This window comes from Neopelma chrysocephalum, unplaced genomic scaffold, assembly GCF_003984885.1.
Source record: "Neopelma chrysocephalum unplaced genomic scaffold, ASM398488v2 Primary Assembly neopelma1_65, whole genome shotgun sequence".
Lineage (NCBI taxonomy): Eukaryota > Metazoa > Chordata > Aves > Passeriformes > Pipridae > Neopelma > Neopelma chrysocephalum.
In genome coordinates this window covers 614,951-636,199 of record NW_020897722.1, presented here as the reverse complement: position 1 = coordinate 636,199, position 21,249 = coordinate 614,951, and the positions used below count along the sequence as shown (strand labels likewise).

Below are 21,249 nucleotides of genomic sequence, written 5' to 3'. Positions count from 1 at the left end.
CACAGCAAATTCCAGTAGCAGCAAGGTTTCATAACCAAAGACGTATATGTTACTTTAACATCCTCAGCAGAAAAATTCAGTTACTGATCGTTATGGATTCCAGAACCTCGGGTGAGGCACGGGGTGTGTGTGCTTCTCTTAAATGGTTTATTGGAATTATGAAACAACTTACAATAAATTTTCTCATCTTCACGTGGTATTTTTAAGAATGCTCTCTGATTCTAGTTGATGCCACATTGCCAAGCAGCAAGTAAAACATTAAATATGATTCATATTGTCTCATCACTACCTTATAGGTACATGACAGAGAATCTCTTTCATAACCTGTATCTTAGTAGCAAGATCAGTCCCAAATAGGGAGTCAGTCAGAGCCAAACAAGTTCCTGGAATCATGGAATGGTTTGGGGTGGAAGGGACCTCAAAGCTCATCTCATTCCACCCCCTGCCATGGGCAGGGACACCTTCCACTAGCCCAGGTTGCTCCAAGCCCCATCCAACCTGGCCTTGGACATTTCCAGGGATGGGGCAGCCACAGCTTCTCTGGGCAAACTCTGCCAGGGCTTTACAACCCTCACAGCCAAGAATTTCTTCCCAATATCCCATCTAACCCTGCCCTCAGTCAGTTTGAAGCCATTCCCCCTTGTCCTGTCACTCCAGGCCCTTGTAAATAGTCTCTCTTCATCTTTCCTGCAGGCTCCCCTCAGGGACTGGAAGGCTACAATTAGGTCACCCCAAAGTCTTCTCTTGTCCAGGCTGAACAATCCCAATTCCCTAAGCCTTTCCTTGCAGGAGAGATGCTCCATCCCTCTAATCATCTTGGTGGCCTCCTCTGAACTCGCTCCAAATAAGAACCAAGTTTTAAACACTGGGAATAGACAGGAAAGGTTACAAAAGCCTTGGATCAAAGCCTGATTATCTCCTGGTACAGTCACTGCACCAGGGTGTGTGACACAGCAGAGTCTCCATCTCCCTCCTGGAATCCTGTGGCTGTTTCTGAGCGCAGGCCCAACACAGACCTCCTGGAAACACAGACAGCATCACGCTGTCCAAACAAAGGAAATCCAGAGCTAGTGTTGTACCTGGTCCCCTTGCAAATAATGCCCTTACAGGAACATTTCCTCATTACATCCTGCCTGTGACACTGCTCCTGTCAGGCCCTGAGCACTTCCAAAAGATTTATCTGCTGGACATTTGTCCAAGTCGGTCAGAGGTGAGAGACACTCAGTACCTACGGGACGGACTTCACGTGTCCGTTCAACACGAGTTAAGGAAGGCAAGGACCCGATTCCAAGAACTACTGGAAACAGCTACGGAAAAGCTTCCCAGCAGGGTCTTCTGAAAACGGCACACCAAAAATTAACATCTATCCCATCTATCAGGCACATGCATCTAAGTCAAACACCAAAGCTGCACATTTAAAAACCGAAAGGATTCCATTTCTGACTCAAACATCCTTATTTATCCAATGAACATAAAGAATTAATATCAGAAGCAGAAGTTTTCCTACATTTCCTGTGGGCTGAGTCAATGTTTCAGAGCATGTTTTATTTCAATTACAGACTTTTTTTTTTTTTTGTGGGGTGGAGTGTTTCTTGTAGGGTGCTTTTTTTCTTTTGCTTATTGTGCAGTTAAACACAGTCAACCAAACTATCACCATTTTGGCCCTTAAAACATAATTAATTGTTAATATTGGTAGTATTGTTTATCCATAGCTTTGCTTTCCACTTTTCCCTCTTCTCTCTGCTTAGAGGAAAGAAAAGAATTTTCCTATCAAGGCCCACAAATTAATAACACTAGAAGGAAATTAAGTCTTTATAAACAGAAACAGCTGGATTTGGATGCTTTGGGACTCTGTGCACGGCCCCTCTGCCCCCCCTTCCAGTGGCAGGACCTCTGGTTTAAGGAATCATGTGCCCAGCAGGAGCTCTGGGAATTCCAGCCCATGACGACATCCACACAAACAGATTTGAATTAACTTCAGCTGAAGGAAAAAAATAAAAAAAATCAAAAGGAAGCAAACTGCTCTTTCACTTGTAGATCATCAAGATGTTACTTTTCCTTTGTCTGCATGTTCCTGTGCATGTCAAGCAACAGGGAGAAGGAAAGATCCCATCACCAGGCTTGTGGACTTCATTCTGCCAGTTCCTCTGCACTGTGCCAATTTTGGAGATTTTATAAACAATGCTATTTTATGACAATAACGTGATTTCTAAATTTATCAAGTCATGTTGCAGAGAACAGTTTTAGACGTGCAACAAGAGGAACAGCAAGTGCTATCAGTGAAATAAAGACTTGCAATATACTCGTTATTTATATGTTTTGCCAAGAATTCCCACAGTAAGTTACTGTAACAACTACAAACCCAAAAAATTTACAGGCAGTTGTGAGGGACATTTTGATCCTCAGGGATGCAGGCTGAAGAAATACATCTAGAACGTTTAGTCCTTTCACAAAGAAATTTCAGAGCCACGAAAAAATACCAATCCCCAAAGCAATATATCTTGCAGGCTTATTGCTCAAGGTTAAAACATTTTCGGGAGGGGGGAATGAAAGAAAGTATTAATTTGATGAAAACAATTTGGCTTGTAAAGGCAGTACAGATCTCTGGGGCAGTCCAATCCTGACAAATGCCTCTCCAGAACCACCTAACCAGCCAAATCTGTCCTACTGCCCAAGACAACCTGTGCCCAAACACGACCTTTGGGGAAAGAACGAGCTGTAACGCCCTGGTACAGCCCCATCCCTGCTTCTTTTCCAACTGCCACTTGGTATTTTCACAAATTATTACTTGGAAGCAAGCAGCTACACTTTCAAACCCTGCGTGGCTCCTCTTTAAATCGAGTTCCAACAATTCCCTCCCTCAAACCTATGAAAGAGCCATCACAATAATGCAAACTTACATAACAGAACCTGTTAAAATGTGTTAATGAGGCTATATTGACTAGCTGGCTTCTTTGCAAGAGCAACTCCCACTGGAAGTTAAAAATTTAAAAACTAGGAAAATTTTTTTTTTCTTCTTTTCTTTTCAAAGGACAGAAACGAGACTGAAATCACCTAAAAATAGCTGAGAATTTTCAAGTGTCAGCTGTAACATAAAGAGGAATGGCTGTCTCTCCTTACAGAGCCAGGATGGATGGAGTGAGCTTGTGATTCAGGATCAAGACAGAGAGAGCTTACACACAAACTGTAGATGGTAGGAAATAATCCTAATTTCCTAATTTTAATAATATTCCAGGACAATCCACAGCAACTTGAAATCCAGTGAAATTGTACTTTGTTTAAAAGTGGTGAATGTAAATTCTTACATCCTTTGCCTGCCAGAAGGAAAACTGAAGTACATATTGTGAAATAACTGCAAAAAAAAGGTTTTAAACAACCCATTCAAATCATGCATCCTCCTCATGACAGAAGATGAATATAAACTATGTGTCTTTGACTTTGCTTTGTCTTTTCCATCAATCTTTTTCCCCAAAAAGCCACCATGTCAAGGCTTTTATTTATAGAAGACGTTCTCTTGCATTTAAATAGTTTCCTATCTCTGAAGATTTACTGAAGCAAACAGAGAGAAGACAGCTCAGATTTGTAATTTGTAGGGTACCTGTGGACACGGCAGCAGCAAGATTTGGGGTAGCCAGAGAGAAATCCAGGTGAGAGACACTGCAGGTGACAAGCACAGAATGCAGCAGAAGCCATGGTGTCCCTCTGGGATCACAGGATCCCGGATTTCAGCGCTCACCTTTCCCAGGTTCTGGAATGCAGCTCCGCTCTGGCCTCGCTCACTTCAACTCTTGCAGGATGTAAATGTTTAAGGTCCATTAAAACTGTTCCTTCACTCCACAGGGCTCAGGCAGGGCTTGAACAGGCAGAGCTGCAACACTTCACCACCAGCCCGGCAGCACTGCCTTGACTTTCTCGTTAATTAGTGTCAGGGCATGACAAATTAAACCAGAGCCCACGTTGTTAAATGGAGTGTGTGGTCAGGGTCAAGCTCCATCCCCTTCAAAGGGAAGAACCTTATACAGATTCTAACTACGCTTATAAATTTTTTTTCACTGGGTCCAGTCAAATTAGCCCCTAAGTATGACACAAAGAACTCAAAGTCTCAAACACTGTAAAGGTTCCTGTAAATAATAAAAACAGCTGAAGTGTGAGTAATTTTAATTTTTTAATTGAGATATTTTTCTACTTGGTCTTCAACAAATCAAGTCATGAGCAACTCAACAAATCTTCTTCACAATTTGGAGAAATTGTGACCTTCCTGCCCAGGCCTGGCAGCAAGCTGAGCAGTACCTGCACACATACATGGGTTTACTTACAGAAAGTTATCATTGCATTGTCAAATATTTAGAAAGCTCAATAATCACTAGGTTAAGGTACTCAACTACAAAGTTCTTTCTTTTGTTTATAGCTATGAAAGACATCTTCACTTGGTAGTGACTTGACAAGAACCTGGTTGAGCAACTATATTCACTATTTACCTCCTTTTTTTCTTGCTATTACATGGTAAAATTACAGATCATGTCAAAATGTTCCATCAGTGTAGAATTTGCTTCTCCCTGGCAATATGCCTTCATGCAAATTACCTCTAATTATAATTCTTTATCTGTCACCGTACACTTTTCATTTTTGAAATACAGGAGTGAAGTCAACCTGTGTGTGATACCTTCTTTTCAGTCTCACACATAAGATCATGAACCACCACCTCAACAATAAATTAACAGGTCAGATTATGTAAAACTGATAAAACTGACTGGTTGCTAACATTTTCTGTCACTGTCAGCATGTGGAATTCTGTTTGGGGGAAAATGGAAATACATATACATGCTTGATTCATTACCACTTTAAAAAATGGACATTTGTTTTATCTATTTCTGCCTGACTGTTGGATTAGTATCAGAACTCATGAAATCCACAATTATAATGTCTGCCACGTAAAAAGCCTGTATCTTAAGGTTTACATTTATGGAACATGATGAAACTAGAGGACCTGCACAGCAGCTGGCAAGACACAAGTACCTTAACCCCCTTATTCATCCCCAAACCCTCCCTAGTCAGAGACCAAAGCTGCTCTCAGCCCCAGAGCAAAGCTGAATGCACGAAGAGCTCTGCAGAGCCATCCTGCTGGCACGAGCACAAACCTTCTAGATTTACACTGTGCCCAGCAGGCTGGGCTCAAAAAGCCAAGGAAAACTTTCATCTGATCTTTCCTCTACCTGTGAACTTCCAGAAGCACGTGACAGCTACAGGTCCCCTGTGCACAGGGCTGGTAAAGGACACAGAAACAGGGCAGGCAGAGATTTCACTGCCATCGGGGGGTGATCGTGGTCTCCCCTGATCGGCTGCAGAGGGGAGGAAAGGAAATAAAATTCAATGACTTATCTCTTCCTAACCTTACCCAAGACTTTTGTCTTTCAGGAACACCCATGCCATGTTCCCTGTAACCCAAACATGAAGTAGCAGCAGAGTATCAAGTCACCAAGCAGTGCTGCATCCCACAGGCCACGGGAAAAGCATCCCACGGGTCACAGGTTGCCATCCTGTCAAGAGCCAGGCTATTTATGGAGCAAAAGGCTTCAGTATAGAGCAAAATGGTGACTCTTATAACTAATTTACTAAAGAAATGCTTAAAATTAAAGGAAACATAGAGAACAGTGAAAGACAACACATCAAGCTGGAGATCTTTCATAACCTTTATCAGGAACCGGTGGCCACAGGTGAGTTTTCCTGCAGTAAGTGCTGTAAAAGCCAACCTTCCTCTGCCACCAGGCACAGCTCAGCCAGGTGATGGAGAGCACAAGGATCTCTTTGCATTTTTTCCATGACAAAATAAGGGACAAAATCCGAGAGAAAAGCGTGGCTATATCGCGTCAAGGGCTTCTAACAGAAACCCACCAGCAAGGCCACTCCTGGAGGCAAACTGAACAAGATGTGTGGCTGCAGAAAGTTCAGGAATTATTGAGAGGATCAGTGAACATACAGAGGCCCCAAATGAAATCGTGGTTCTGCTGTGCTATGCTCTATAAACGCAGAGAAAGCATTCTTGCCCCAACGTGCTTACGTATTTTGAGCACTCAAAAAACAAGATGCTGGTGACCCTGGTATTTCTGGAAGAGTTGCTGGCTGGTAAATAGCAATATTGTGACCTCCCAAGCAACAAAAAAGAGAAAGGCAAACAACCAAGAACAGAGCAAAACAAAAATATTTCCATAAGCAGAACTTTTTATATCCCAAGAGGAGATATCTGTCTCCAGAGCTCAAAAGGGACACATTAACCTGTGCTATGAGACTTCAATAAATTTATTTGCTAGGAAGCTCAGCAAGGAAACAGAAAAAGTGAATTGTTTCAAATCCTACAGCAAAATTATTATGGAAAACATAATTGAACTGATGGCTGGGGTTTATCTGTGTACCTCGAAAAATCAGTGCAACACTGCTCTCCTGTGCTCCCCTCACATCCAAGGGGATCCGGTGCTGTGAAAACAGAGGCCCACCAGAAACAGGCAAAAATATTGTAAGGCATCACTGGTTCACTCTTTGTTGGTTTGTTTTAGACACCATCTACTTAATTCCAAAGTCAGAAACGGGAGGGAACACACCAGGGCCCCACTCTTGCACTAAGGAGCCAAGGAAGCAAAGGATGAAGGAAAGATGTTCCCATCCTAAGATTTCAGTGAACCACAAAACAGGAAGAGAAATTTAGTTTTGCCTGGTCTGCTCCAACGAACGAGGCGAGCGGCACTGGGACAACTCGGGGTACATCCACCTGAGTATTCCCAATGGAACAGGGAGCAGGGTTTGGAAGCAGTTTGCCCAATCCACTCCTCCTCGCCCCGCTTTGGTGCCCACTGGAGAGCCGTACCTGGATTCCTGCTGGGTGAGCTGAGCCAGGGCACTGGCTCCAGGAGCACGCCTGATGTGCTCCAACCACAAAGGTGCTTTTGTTCCCAGACCCATCCAGAGGCAGCGTCAGGCAGGAGTCCCGAAGTGTAACGCGGACGCCGCGTCCTCGGCACCTCCCAGTTTGCTCTGGGAAGAGTTTGCTCGCTCTTGTTGACTCAGCCTCACAAAGATACTACGACTGCTGCGGCAGCTCAGACAATTAAGAGATAATATACTAGATATACAACATAAAAAATAGGATATAATTAAGATACCAGAGGTTGAAAGGAAGCCGAGAAGTGAAGTACCAGTAGGGAAACAAAGCTTATGGCTGTTATCTCTGCAGCATTTTTATACTTGAAGAAAGTATGAGGTACGACATAATTAAACAACCACAACAAACTTCCTCTTCTCTATCACTACTATCAACAGATTCTCAGGGAAAATAGTAAAGCAAAGCTTCCTAACAGCACCTCCATTCACAGAACCGAGCAGGTGCTTGGCAGAGAACAATTAATTAACAAGTGAAATCTCAGTCTCCCTTATTAAATCTCAGAGCTGCTCCCTAACAAAACCCTCCCCTGCAGCAGGTCCCAGACACCAGCCTGTGGCACTGCTCTTCGATGGCTTTTATCACTGCCTTTTTTCTTTCCCCTGATGGCATTTACCTACCAGCTGAGTAATCTGGCTGTGGAACAAAGTTCTGAGGAAACAGGAAAAAATGGGCAACTCTGTAGCACCCTCCACCTGCCCCTGAAAGTCTGGGCATCAGAGGGAAAGGAGCTACAAACCTGTGGATAAAGGTGATCACAGCAGAGGTGTGCTTGGTTTAGAAGCACAGATAGATTCTGATTTCTATAACTGTGTAAGACATTGGTAAGAAATGGAAGCTAATTATAGTGCCACAACAAAACATAGAAGGGAAATGGGGAAGAAAAAAAAAATCCAACCCATATTCCTTGTTAAAGTAATTCTTACCACATGCTCCAGCTGCTTTCATAGCTACATTTCAGGGTAAGGAGAGACCATTAAATGTCAGCCCACAAAGCAAACTTCATCTTATCTAGACTGCATTTCAGTTTGTCCATCTGTAGTGCCCTGGCTGAAGCAGGAGCTGTGAAAGGCACTCAGAGCTGCAAAATCCAAACCACTGTACTGAGGAGGCACAGCAGCCTGTGCCCTCTCAGGATAAACATAACCAAGGACAGAAGTCTGAGAAATACCATGAAAAATCACTCCTGGCATGGGGTATAATTGCTCTACACTGTGCTCTTGTGATCTCCTAGAAAATATAAACAAATAAATAAGAATATTTAAGAGCAGTACTGTCAGTCTCCACAACTAAGTTCATGTTGTTTTGGGATTAATATCAAGTACAATTATAAACACAGCAAAAATACTGAATTTCATTTGTTTCTACAACATGGCCTTCACACTGCATCTGGCTGCAAAGGTGCACGGAGGAGGGAAATATCACAGGGATGTTTATCTACAACCTATTCAATGTATTTTCAGCAGAACAGCAAAATTCATCTTAGAGTAACAGGGAGATCACGTCTGATCCCCATTTTCTTGAAAGCACACTCCCACTGAAATACACCAGCGTCAACAGTTTTCAAAGAAATTAACTGAATTTGTATTTTTAGAACCTAAACAGAAAGCCCAAGCCCAGGGACACACATCTGCTTCAATCCTATGGCTCCCAGCCACCAATGTCACTGTGGATCTCGTTGCTCCCCGTGAGCCTTCCGCTGCAGCCCCGTTGCCATCTGCCTGTGGACAGCCAGCTCACCAAAAATAAGTTTTTGTGTCACAGCAGAACAAGCACCTGCCAGGGGCGAGTGGCTGCCACTGCTGCTGCCACTGCTCTGCAGTGCTCTCCCCACGTCCTTACTCACTGACCTTTCCACAACCATCCCGGCCTCCTTTCTGTTTGTTGCAACAAATATCTCCTTCCTTCATTACAACACCTGTCTATGACTCCTTTCACTCGGTTTTCCACGCTTACATCAAAAAAGTGGGTACTTTTATACACATAGCATAGAAGGGTTTGTCACATATTCCACTCCCATTTTGATCCACCTGCTCCCCACTTTGGGGAGCTCCCCACTGCAGACAACCACCTCTCTGTGAGACAAAGGCACAGAACCAAAGAGCCAGAGCTTTGACAAAAGAGACAATTAAACCCTCAGCGTGCACAACCCTCCTGCACACGCCTCCAAGTGCTGCTAGAAAGCAGCCAAGGGTTTCACTTCAAAATGAGCACTGCAGAAAAATGAAAACCGGACCCTTAGCCAAGGGGAACCAAAGGATCCCTCATTTTCTTCTCCAAATGGCAAATTTGCAGTTTCATCCCCAAATCCTTCAAGCTGCAGAAAGGAGAGCATCTGCCAGCTCACTGAGCCACCTGAGTAACTTTTTCCAGCCTAACTCCGAACTGCAACAACTTGCCATATCAAACTGCCAAATCTACAGTGCTCATTTCTTTCTGTGAATCCAGCTGTCATTTTTCCCAAATGCCTTCGCAGTCCCAACTCTCCCGATGCCAGAAAAACCTTTTCACAGATATACATAATTTTGCAAAACACATATGCTCTTTGTATGGCACATGAAGTCAATTAACAAGTTTACTTACTGAGCTAAAGGATGACACACAACAGTAAAACAAAAACCTCTTGCAGACAGCAAACACACGAACCTTCTCATCCCTACGAGGTGACTCTCACAAGGAGTGCTGAGTCTTGAAGCCTGTTTTGAGTACCCCAGATATTTCACACTTATCTCTGTGGCACCTTTTATTCTGTAATTACCACGGTGTCTGTGATCACCAGCACAGGGAGTTAAATGTAAAACACGTTCAATTTGCTAGTCAGCAAGCACAGAGCAAGCACTGGGGCAACTATTTTCTCTCCTAAAAGAAAAACAAGCACAAATTAAAAGCACTAAAAGCACGTACCTTTCAACTGGTCAGCTACCACGCTCTGACCAACGCGCTCAATCACCTTCCCATCCTCCATTTCATAACGATCATCCAAATATTTGGCAGTAGCTTCTGAAATATGGACCTTCCCAGCCACCCCGAGCTGCTCCATCAGATTGGCCAAATTGACATCGTTGGACCACACGTCGAACTTGAACCTCCTCATGCCCAAAATGCCACACAGGACCGTCCCAGTGTGAACACCGACTCTCATGTTCACCATTTCTTTCTTCTCTTGGCAGAACTGCTCGATGGCTCTGATCATGCCCAAGCCCATCTCGATGCAGCAGTACGCGTGATCCGGCCGGGGCTCGGGGCAGCCGGCCACGCAGTAGTAACAGTCCCCCAAAGTGCTGATCTTCTCACATTTAGTGTCCTCACACAGACGGTCAAAGCGTCCAAAGAGGTCGTTCAGGAGTCCCACCAGCGCGTGGGCCGATTTGTTGGCGCTCATTTTCGTGAAGCCGACGATATCTGCGAACAAAATGCTCACTTGCTCTATCTGCTGCATTTTAAAAGGACGGAATATTATGGGGGTTTTCTGTATGGAGGGCTTCTTCTTCCTGTTTTTGGGGCTTGAGGTGGAATGACGTTTGATGGAGTTTTCACTTTCATCATCGCCCTGCTTCATTAAGTCATCGGCTATTATTCTTGGCATAACAGAATGAATCATCCTCTCTTTCAGGGCTTTTTCCACTTCCAAGTCTTTTCCATGCATGATGGATTGCCCCACTTTCAGGAATGTGCTTCTCGATCTGACTTCGGACATGATAAATAAATGAATGCCAATGGCATGGATGCAGATGTGCAGGAAGGCTTTACTCAAGAGCTCCCAGTAAACCGCGCCGGCCCCGAGAGGTGTGAAACAGTTCTCGTCGCGGAAGTGATAACCAAAGGTCTCGAAGAGGACCGAGTACAACAGCCCCAGAAACAAGCATAAATACAGGGGTAAGTGCATCACCGTGTAAAGCAACAAGAGCACTTCGATACACATAGAAAAACTGCCCACTTGAGAAAGACAAGTGTCTGTGGGATCTGCCGGGGGAGTCCGATTGGACATGTCACCACTTCCTGAGACAGGCTTCAGAGCCTGGAACTGCGGAGCGAGGGTCAGAGCAAACACCAGGAGGGTGAGTATCAGCGAAGTCCAGACGTAATGGCGGGCGTAGGTCTTAGTGAAAGTGAACACAAAAAAAGCTATACATACCAGGAGGAAGCACAGAGCCGGCACCATGAAAACAATCTGTTTCTCTCTCATGTGTACGCCGAAGTAGATGCCCCAGAGCAGGCAGGCCACGCCGATGTAGAAGAGGGCATAGCGAAACCTGCGCTGGGTCTGCGGGAAGCATCTCTCCATGCAAGCCTCCTCCAGGTTGTTGGAGTCGAACTTGGGGTTCCACCACTTGGAAGAGGCCCTCTCGAAGAGCTGCGGCAGCTTCTTCGGCCGGCGGAGGCCGGAGCCACCGCCGCCGGCTCCGCCGGCTCGGCGGGTGCCCCCCGACTCCCCCGAGCTGCAGCTGGAGGAGATGCTGTACTTGCAGTGCTTGGAAGAGGAGCAGCCCTGGTGCTGCTTGGGGTTGATTTTCACCGTCACGCTGTTGCTGTCCCCGCTGGAGTCGCAGCTCACCTCGGTGCTGTGGTGATGCAGCAGCTGCTGGTGCGGTGGGGAAGCCATGTTGTCAATTCCTCCTCAAGAGCCCGCGACGGAGTTGGGTCTCAGGGGCTGCCGAAGCCACCGGGCTCCTCGCAGAGTCGCCTCTAGTCTCCCCCGGTCCTCGCCGCGGAGGGGCGGCCGGGCAGCGCCGCGGCGTTCGGCCGCTCGCCGGGCTCCGCACGCAGCGCGCCGTGGCAGCCCCGCATAGTCCCCTCGCCTGGGCCGGGGCTGCCGCCGCCCGCCGCTGGCCCCGCTCCCCCGCAGCCCTCCCGAGGCGCGGGGCGGGCGGGCCGCTGGCTCAGCCCCGCGGGGGGGACGCCGGGCCCCCGCCGGGAGGGGACCGCTCCTCCATGTCGGTGCAGCTGCCCCGCCGCTTCCTCCCCTCACGGCCGCCGACAAGGGGCCGCCTCCCGCCCTCAACCGCCCGCCCAGCCGGGACGGCAGCGGCGGCCGCTCCCCTGCGCTCCGCCCGCCCGCCCGCCTGTCTGAGGGGAGGAAGGGGAGCACTGGGACGCGCTCAGGCGGCCGCCACCATCTTCCCCGCGGCGCGGGGGGGGCGCGGGGGGGCTGCGGGAGCGCGCCCCCGCTCGCCAATAGGGCGCGGCGGTGCGGCGGGAGCGCGCGCCCCCCCTTTCTCCCCCGACTTCCCGCCCCAGCGCGAGGGGCGCGGGCGGGAGCGGGGAACGGTCCCCTCAGACAGGGACGGGCGCGATGGTGGTGGGACCGTCCGTGAGGGAGCGGCGGGACAGCGAGGGGTGGCAGGAGGCGCGCGGGCCCCTCAGCGGGGACAGCCCTCAGCGAGGGGCCGGGTGCGGGGTTCCCGGGCTGCCCCCGCCACCGCCCTCCCCTCCGGCTGACACTTGTCGTGCGCAGACAACACGCACTGTACCAAACAATTCAGCCCGAGCCCTGCTGCAAACTCGCCGCGTTATTTTTCTCCTCCGCTTGTTTATGGCTGACGCTATCTCGCCTGCACCGCTCCCTCGGTTTCATTATCTCTGCTCGCAGATGGCCCGTGGCTTTCCCTCCTTCGCGGGGTTTGTGCTCGTGCTACCGCTCCCTCTCCCCCTCACCCTTGCTCACAGGTGATGCTCCCAAATTGGTCCCACCTCGTCCCTCTCAGCCCCTCAGCTCCAGCCCCAGTCCTTCCTGCTGTGGCTTCTGCTTCCCTGAATCCCATTTACGGGTTTCCAGGTGAGCCTTTCCCAGAAAAGCACTTCACTCCAGCAGTCCTGCGTTCTGCAGTGCCTCTTCCCAAACAGTAAGTCCCTTCTCTTCTGAAGACCACACCGTTCCATAAAATAAATCCAAAGGCACCCTGGCTTCTACCAGTAATATTGTGGCCAGCAGGACCAGGGCAGTGCTGTGCACTTCTGAGGCCCCTCCAGTGCTTGGGTCAGTTCTGGGCTCCTCACGACTTGGGCTGGAGCATGTCCAGGGAAGGGAACAGAGCTGGGGAAGGGTCTGGAGCACCAGGAGCAGCTGAGGGAGCTGGGGGGGGCTCAGCCTGGAGCAAAGGAGGCTCAGGGGGGACCTTCTCGCTCTCTGCAACTCCCTGACAGGAGGGGGGAGCTGGGGGGAGGTCGAGCTCTGCTCCCAGGGAATAAGGGACGGGATGAGAGGACAGGGCCTCAAGTTATGCCAGGGGAGGTTTAGATTGGATAATGGGGAAATTTCTTTCCAGAAAGGGTTATTAGACATTGGAAGGGCTGCCCAGGGCAGTGGTGGAGTCACCATCCCTGAAATGTTCAAAAAACAAGTGGACGTGGCATTTCGTGATACGGCTTGGTGGGCATGGTGGTGTTGGGTCGAAGACTGGACTCGATGGTCTTGCAGGTCTTTTCCAACCATAATGATCTTTTTCAAAAATCATAATAGAAAATCCATGGCCACACAGTTACTGAAACTGAAACCTGCCTTTTTTTCCCTCTCCTTTGTAAAGATGCTACTTCTCCCCTTAACCATGCCATAACACATAACATTAGTGTTTTTACTAATACTATTTTGAGGAAATTTTTATTTCCTGACATGCTCAAATACCAAAATAATCTATAATAAAAATTTCCAATCAGTAGCAGTACTTGTTCTGGTTTTGCTATGACACAGTTGTCTCTTGAATTCCAGCTAATGGCTCAGCTGATCAATATTTTATAGTGACTGCTGCTTTCCATGCGGCTCTTACATAAACACTGTTGGGAAGAAAGAAATCCCTGAGCTGACAGAGCAGAAAGGCAGGATGGCCTCCTGGGCTTGCCTATTAATTGATAAATTTACTAAAAGTTCTGTCCATCCTTTTTATTGATTCATCTTAATGTACTTTACGTTACATTTTTACTTCATAAAGGATGATGAATTTATTTAATCTGGAGGATTAAAGAAGTGCTACAACTTCCAAGGATTCAAAGACGTGGTGGAAAAAGTGACCTCATTGGCAAAGACTTTAAGGTAAAACTATGTGTGTTTTTTCACTTTGTTATGTAAACCTGTAAGATTTTTGTTGTAGAAATCGTGTGATTTGAACTTTTGAGATTTAAGAGGTACCAAAATTCCAGCATAGATTTTTATAGGCTTTTTAAATGATAGTTTTGTCTTATTATTATTGCTTTTGAGTTCAACTGCCAGTCTGGGCCAGCTCCATTTCCCAAACACCCTCTGAAAAAGGTAGGAACTAGAAAGAACTAAAATGTGGTGGAGGACAGAAAATAGTTTAGCCACTATTATTTCTAAGCGAGGATGTTGTTGAAAAGAACATCAGAGTCCATTTCCCTCCAGCTGAAGATGTGTGTGTTCCCTCTGGTATCAACAAAGTCATGACTTCACTCAGTTCCTTTGGTCCAGGGTGATTGAGAATACATGGGCAGTAAATAAGTAAAATATTACTTGCCTGGAGTGTAGTGAAATTTGAGGCCTTTAAAATTACTGAAACTTGCTTGCTGGGCTTCAATTTTCACGTGAGATGAGGATGAGGATGTGGAATGGCTCCTTCATTCCAGATGAAGCTGTTGTGTATGTGCAGCCGGAGGTGAGCGCGGGGAGAAGGAGGTTCAGGTGTGTGTCCTGCCCAGAGAGAGCTCAGGTGCACGAGTGTGCTCACACAGTCCAGGGAGAGATGCCACTCAGACAGAATTCCCTGTGTGCGTTTAGAAGAATCCAGCATCTTTTGGACATGGACCAACGTGTGTGCAGGAGGAGGAGGAGGAGGAGGACAGGCAAGAGCAAAGCTCAGCAAGAAGCAAGAGAAGTATATCTTGCTCCCCCTGTGCTCAATAAAGCGGGACTTTGTATGTTCTTAGAATAAACAGAATCACATCAAAGATACTGGCTACATCACAAGTTTTCACTGAGTGACCCACATGATCCCAAATTTTGTCTGGCTACTAGTCAGAGACAGCTTTTGATCTCTGCTAATGAAGTAGTTCCTCTTTCCCAGCTGGTTCGAAGGAGTGAAGTGGGATGGAAGGAGACATCTGACTTGTCAAACCCTGCTTTGGTGAGCTTCACATCGGGATTTTGAGGTTGCTCAGAATCCTTGCTCCCCCAAGGAAGCTCCCACTAGGTTTGTAACTCATAGACTCCCATCCTAGTCCTCCTCTTGATCTTTTGGATGGAACAGATGCCCAACACTTACTGGCCCAACCATTCCCCAGCTTCCCCTCTTATTATCAAGTTCAATGGAAACACACATTTTCATTAGCTCTGTTCTGACTGGGACAGACCTAATGCTGTCTCCTGAAAGACTGAATTTTTAATTTGACTTTGCTTTTATCATGATTTTTTTTTCTCTGTTGAACTCAAGAATAAATACATATAAGCAGCAAACAAGAAATGCCAGTGATGCTTGGATTTACATCAAGCCTGAGTAAGGTTTGTTTTAGAGGGCAAGAAGTGGTTTGAAGTTGTATCAATTATTACCCCCAGCCACCTTCTGGTTTGTTTTTATCCAGGAGGAGTTTAACCCCACACTATTATATAATACAGGCAGTATTATGTTCCCCTCTAAGGCAGTGCCTCAGGGGGTAATGTCCGTAGCATCCTTCAAGGAAGATGCTTCCTTTGGATCACTTTCTTAGCAACCACACTGAGCACATCCTGGTGGAGCTGGGAGCCTCCACACAGTCTGGATTTTGAGTCTTGGGTTCCTTCTGGCCTGGGCTGTGCTGGTCTCCTGTGGAGAATTCTGACCACCCTTCCAAAGTACTCTGTGACTGGTTTCCTTTCTCAGAGACCGGGTTAGAGGAGATACTTTACAGAGCAGCAGCTGGGCAAATACAAATCCTACTTGCAGAGTTCTCTTAGCTTCATGCCACTAATATACATATTTAGTCTACAGAACAGAGTTTACTTCTCCTCTCAGAGGCACAGCTTTGTCAGCTCTAATGATGAGCTCTTGTTTGACGTTCATAATATTGTACTTCGCCGCTTATCTGATGGAGCCACACGGAGTTATTTAGGGGGTTCTGAAATGTGACAACCCACATGATGCTTTTTTAGACTTCACAAACCGCCCTCACGAGGCAGAAGAATATGACATGGGAACGGCTGGCTGGAACAACGGCGTGTCTTAATGCCAGCGTGGTTGGTGGAGCTGGGGAGGAGGAATGCTATTAAGAAGTTTGCAGCTTTTATTGTGTGCTGTCAAAGGAAAACTTGCAGCCTGAAAGAACAGGCGTCATGGGCTATTGATCCTGTCTGGAAACACCATAAATATTGGAGGCAAATATGTTAAAATCTGTTTTGACCATCACACAGATTCAAGGGAGACAGCTCGGATGCCCTGTTCCCTCCTTTCTTACCTTAATAAATGGCAACATCTCACTTTCTTACAAACTTCTCTGCCTTCATCCTTGTGGACATGTGCAGCATTCATTGTAAGCTTTGTTTTGAATCCTGGTAACCTCTAGGTTGAAAGAACTTGTTAAAAAAACCAAAACCCACCAGATTTTCTGACTTCTGTTCACAGATTAACAGGCAAACATTAGAAAATATTGTGAAACATTGTTCCTGCTCCATGGTTTTTAAAATTATTCAAGTATCACAGTGCTTATCTCATTTTTCCATAGCAGAAGAGCACAAGAATTACCTTTGACATCTTTTCCATACAAAGCCACGGAAGCTGAGTAAGTGGGTGGTGTATTCCTCTCACTTCCTCACAGTGGCCAGGTTGGTTTTGTGTTGTGTACTTTCATCCTTCTGAAATTGCTGTTCAACTTATTCATGTTACCAAGACAATTTTGTACACCAGATGCACAGATAAAATAAGTGAGTAAGCAGTAGAAGATCTTTTTATGTGAATTGGATCTTTTTATGTGACTCAAGAGGGAGGATAAATCCTGGTCTGGCTGAGTGGGAATCTCTGGCTCCCATGGGACCAGGATTTTACTTGCAGGCTTTATGGTTGTTTCATTGGAGAGGTCTTTATGCTGAAAGCGATGCAGAATATTCTGCTTGTTTGGCAAAATGTCTGCCACCAGGAGGTGGCTTCACTCAAATATACATTTCTGTAAGACGAAGACAAACTTAAAATTTATTGCTCATTCTGTTCATAACCAGAAGTTCTCCTGGCTTGCCAAGCTGCTGAATCAGCTTGGGTACCTCACCCTTGAGTCAGCACAGCCCAAAATAGAAAGTTGCTCCGTTTCCGAAGAGAGGAAGTCCCACTGTTGCCTGCAAATACAGCCTCATCTAACGGGCTTTTATAGCTGTGAACGCTCAATGGAGGGACTTGCACAACACTCTGCTTCTTTAAAAAAAGAAAGGGAAATAAGAAGGCATTTTCTCACCCAAAATAGGAGTGTTCATGTTGCTGTGAGTGGGACTGTGTGGGTGTGGAAGTACTGAGGAGTAAAGAGCAGGAGAAGGGCTGTACAAGTGGCAGTCGGTGATGTCCCCTCAAGTCAACATCAAGCTCCTGCTCCAGCTACTTGCAGCTTCTCAGGACATTCAAATTAGGGAGACAAGGGACAGGCTACAACCAAGCCAAAGCCAAGTCTTAAGTCATTAAGAAATGAGGGCAAGAAGACAGGGTGGAAGCTCTAAAACACTGACTAGAGATCAGCTACAGTGGTGCTTGTCCAGCATTCCCAAGGTAGACTTGAGTCACTCCCGCTGCCATGCGGTAACTCCACTTTATAGCCCAGCATAAAATAGCAAAAAACAGTGAAAATGACCAAGAGCTGCAGTCAAATAGTGGGAAATGACACTTAAAGTCATCGGCAAGACTTCATGTGGAGGTGGAAGGCAGTGAAAAGGCAATATAAAAATAGTCCTGATGTGATTAAATTAGGGAGGAGTTTCTGTGGCTCCGAGTCAGGCCATTCTCATTTGCCCTTCTCAAGCCGGGCAGCTTTTCCTCTTGCAGATGTAGCATCCGTAATTTTTGGCACTCTGCAGAAGGACACCCACTCAAAATGAAGCTTCAGGGGTCTGTCAAGGAGCACTTGCTTGTGCCCCCTTCCCATGAGTGCTCCTCGTTTTCCCTTTGGGCAGACAAAACCCAGTAACCTCTTTCAAACCCTGTGCAGGTGGGATATGCAACCATTACTGAGGGAAAACAAACCTTTGTCTCAGGCAAAGTCCTGTTGTATTTTGCTTTCTCTGGAAGCTTTCCCTCTGTCTCCTCTGAAAGAAGGGCGGGATGCCCATGTGCTGTTCCCCTGTGCCTTGATGCTCCTCCACCTGTATAACACCACACCTTACAGGAGCTTGCAAAATAAGGTTTATGAAGCCAAGGAGGAGCAGAAAATAAAACCTTTCCATTCTCACAGCTCACTTATTTAGCCAACTTGTCTTCATAGCAGTTTGTGTGGGAAGACCCTGATGGAAAGGGAGGCTGTCTTTTACAGGAGCAGCAAAAGTAATTTGTATTATTACAATTAAAAAGTAAATTATTCTAAACTAGTTTAAAGTATTCATATAACCTTGCAGGCAGGATCCTCCTAGGATGACCCTTGGTACAGGAATTTCCTGCAGAATTATGAAGGAAATTGTAGAGATTTGAAAAAAAAATGTTGTTTCTGCAATAGGTGTGAATGTTGCAACACGCAATTTTACCATTTTCTGATTTTTGCAATAGTGCAGTTGCAAATTGCAACACATTTTATATTTAGTGTTTGGGATTATTCAGCTGAAAAGAGGTGGGAATTGGAATTTACAGGCACAATTCCAGGGTTCTGCAGTCACCTCGTGCACACCCCACGGGTTTGGGAGAAAGACCTGCTACAAACCCACAGAAAACCCCTGCTAAGGAAGTGCAAGGAATTACACAGCGTAAAACTTCTTGAAACATCTGCTATGTGTGCACCGAGCCCTTTTTAAATTTAGGTTTCTAGGAAGAAGAGAGAGTTGCTGTGGCATTTTTGTGACTTGATCCCTCGTCTCGGTTGATCCGCAATGGAAAGGTGACCCCGAGCCCGGCTGAGCTGGGAATGGATCTGGTGAGAGCCATCACTGCCTGAGCCAAGCAGAGTGTTCCCAAATGCATCCCTGAATAGATTCACTTGCTCTTTTCCTGGCTCTATTTTAACCACAGATCTGTCATTCTGCCCTGTGGGTGCCAGAGTTTAAAAAAACCAATAACAGAACTCAGTAATATTGGATTTTTGGTGCCTTTCCCCCCCCCCAAAAAAAACGTAGAGGAGAGCATTCTTCTCACCTATACCTGGGATTTCATCTGTGTGGCTGCAACTCTGGTTCTGTGCAGGAAGATAGATAACTTCCACTACTCCAATCAGAGCAGATATATCTGAAAAATTCAGGAATGATGTGACAGATATGAAGTGGAAGGCATTGAGAAGCTATTGTGTCAATTTTTAGTTTGTATTTAAGAAGATTTTTACACACTTTTGTTCTTAAGCTTGCAAAAAGTTCACTTCTCCTGTCTGCCAACATTGGAACTAGTCCTTATTTCAATTTATTGCTGTGGTGGTAGGCTTGAGATGTTGATGAAACAAGAAAAAATCATACAGGGTAATTTATAGAATCAAAGCGTCAGGGAATGGTTTGACTTGGAAGGGATCATAAAGATCATCTGGTTCCAACCCCCTGCCATGGGCAGGGACACCCTCCACTAGACCAGGTTTAGTGTGAGAGCAAGCACCTTCCCAAAAATCATGTTTAAAACTGGGGGTGAATGCATGTTTCTGCCACGTGCCTAGTTCTGTTTTCAGGGGGAAAAAAATTGGGAAGAAAATGTTGCTGAGAACAGTAAAACATAACACTTTGGCTGTGGTGGTGATCACATCTCCCAGGCATTTTTACCTATGGTGCTGCCCTGACAACTGCAGTGTATTGTGGAAATAAAGTGTGAACTCGCTCAGGTCTGGGTCCTGCTGGTTGTGGATGAGGCAGATACATTAAATCCCTTTTGACAGAGGTAAGAGGGAATGCCTGCTTCCACAGGGAAGGGGGAATAACAGTTCTGGGACCTGAAAACACAGCCAGTGTTGGGTAAAAAGGGCACATAGAACACAGTGAAAGGTCGTGGAGGAAGAAATGCTACAATCCGGCATTTATTGGCTAAATGTAACCAGGCTTTAGGAACAGGGCCCTAATTCTTTTATAAACCAGGAACCTCCTTGAATTGGGTTAAGGGGAGTCACTGTTGATAGGCAAAAATCAAATAACCCTCGTGCTTCGTGGCACATGTTAAACTCTTAATGACACAGGCAGGAAAAATCCCGTGACAGGCTTTTCCGCAGTTTCCCACCAAAGGTTCCCTCCAGCTTCCAGAGGCTCTGCGTGGTTTGTCCCTGCGAGAACTGCTCAGAGATTGTTGTGGTGGATTCAGAGAGATGAGTTATTTATCAAAGGATATCTCGAAAAGGGAATTTGGTGCAGGCAATGCTACTACATGTGACCCCCATCTTATCACCTCACACCTGAAACTGTTCCACATCTTGTCTGTTAATTTGGGAATTCCTACAACACTTGGAAAACAAAACCAGGAGCTGAAATTTCTTCAGTACGAACAAACAAACAAACAAGCAGATTGTGTTTCTTATGCATCCAGTCAAAACATCTCAGTTATTAATGTTAAATTCCTGTGTGCCTGAAGAACCTGCTCCTAAATAAGCTACAAAGCTGAAAAAATTAAAGTAAAATATGCCACCATCTTCAGCTGAAGGATGTTCCACACTCCTGTGAGTCCCTGCCGTGATTTTGGGAGATGGAGACGTGTTCAGAGAAGGAGAAAAAGCTCCAGCCATGCACCAGGGAAGTGAGGGCTGAGAAGCAGATTTATTGTGCTAAGTGGCTTTTTCCTGTCTTCTCCTTTCTCCTCTTTTACCATCCTTGTTTCACTTCCTTCCTCAGCTTTGGCCTGTGGACAAGCAGGGAAAATATTCCATTCCCCTTTACAAGGTTGTAACTCATATTAAATCTTGTTCTATTATGGCCCAAACAACGATTGCCATGTTTGATTTTTTTATGTGGACCAGTTAAGCCCTTAATGAAGGATTTGTTCTTAATCTGGGTCTCTCGCTTCCTTTTCCCACTGTGTTCAGTTCACAGTCAAGGCCTGTGGACTCCTTTAGAGACACTTGGAGTGGAGGTGTGTTGAGTTTTAACCAGATCTTTCCTCCTGCCCTGTCTTACCCACCAGAGCAGGAGGCACTGAGTCCATCACTTTGCTGCAACCGCAAACTCCTTTTTCCAAGCTGGAAATGTGGGCAGGGCTCTTGGAGAGATTGTCATGTTCCTGACCTCCTCCTGACTGCAAAGCAGCCCAGAACCCACCTCT

The 21,249-nt window shown here is 46.2% G+C and overlaps 1 protein-coding gene and 1 long non-coding RNA gene across 4 annotated transcripts in view; one reads left to right on the top strand and one right to left on the bottom strand.

Annotated features, from left to right (window-relative positions):
• Positions 1–11,709, bottom strand: part of ADCY9 (adenylate cyclase 9) — an 85,731-nt gene extending 74,022 nt beyond the window's left edge. For both annotated transcript variants that reach the window (XM_027683948.1, XM_027683949.1), the window contains exon 1: positions 9,836–11,709. In XM_027683948.1, coding sequence (XP_027539749.1) covers positions 9,836–11,534 — 1,699 coding nt within the window. In that variant the 5' untranslated portion in view covers positions 11,535–11,709. The remainder of the gene's footprint in view (positions 1–9,835) is intronic.
• A 637-nt stretch (positions 11,710–12,346) lies between these two features.
• On the top strand, positions 12,347–16,520 carry LOC113967919. Of its 2 annotated transcripts, XR_003534311.1 has the most exons (4): positions 12,347–12,598; positions 12,708–12,774; positions 13,858–13,958; positions 16,005–16,520. It is a non-coding gene; the product is annotated as an uncharacterized LOC113967919 (long non-coding RNA). The 2 variants fall into 2 exon arrangements; XR_003534310.1 differs by having other exon boundaries at positions 12,347–12,774.
• The last annotated feature ends 4,729 nt before the right edge of the window (positions 16,521–21,249 follow it).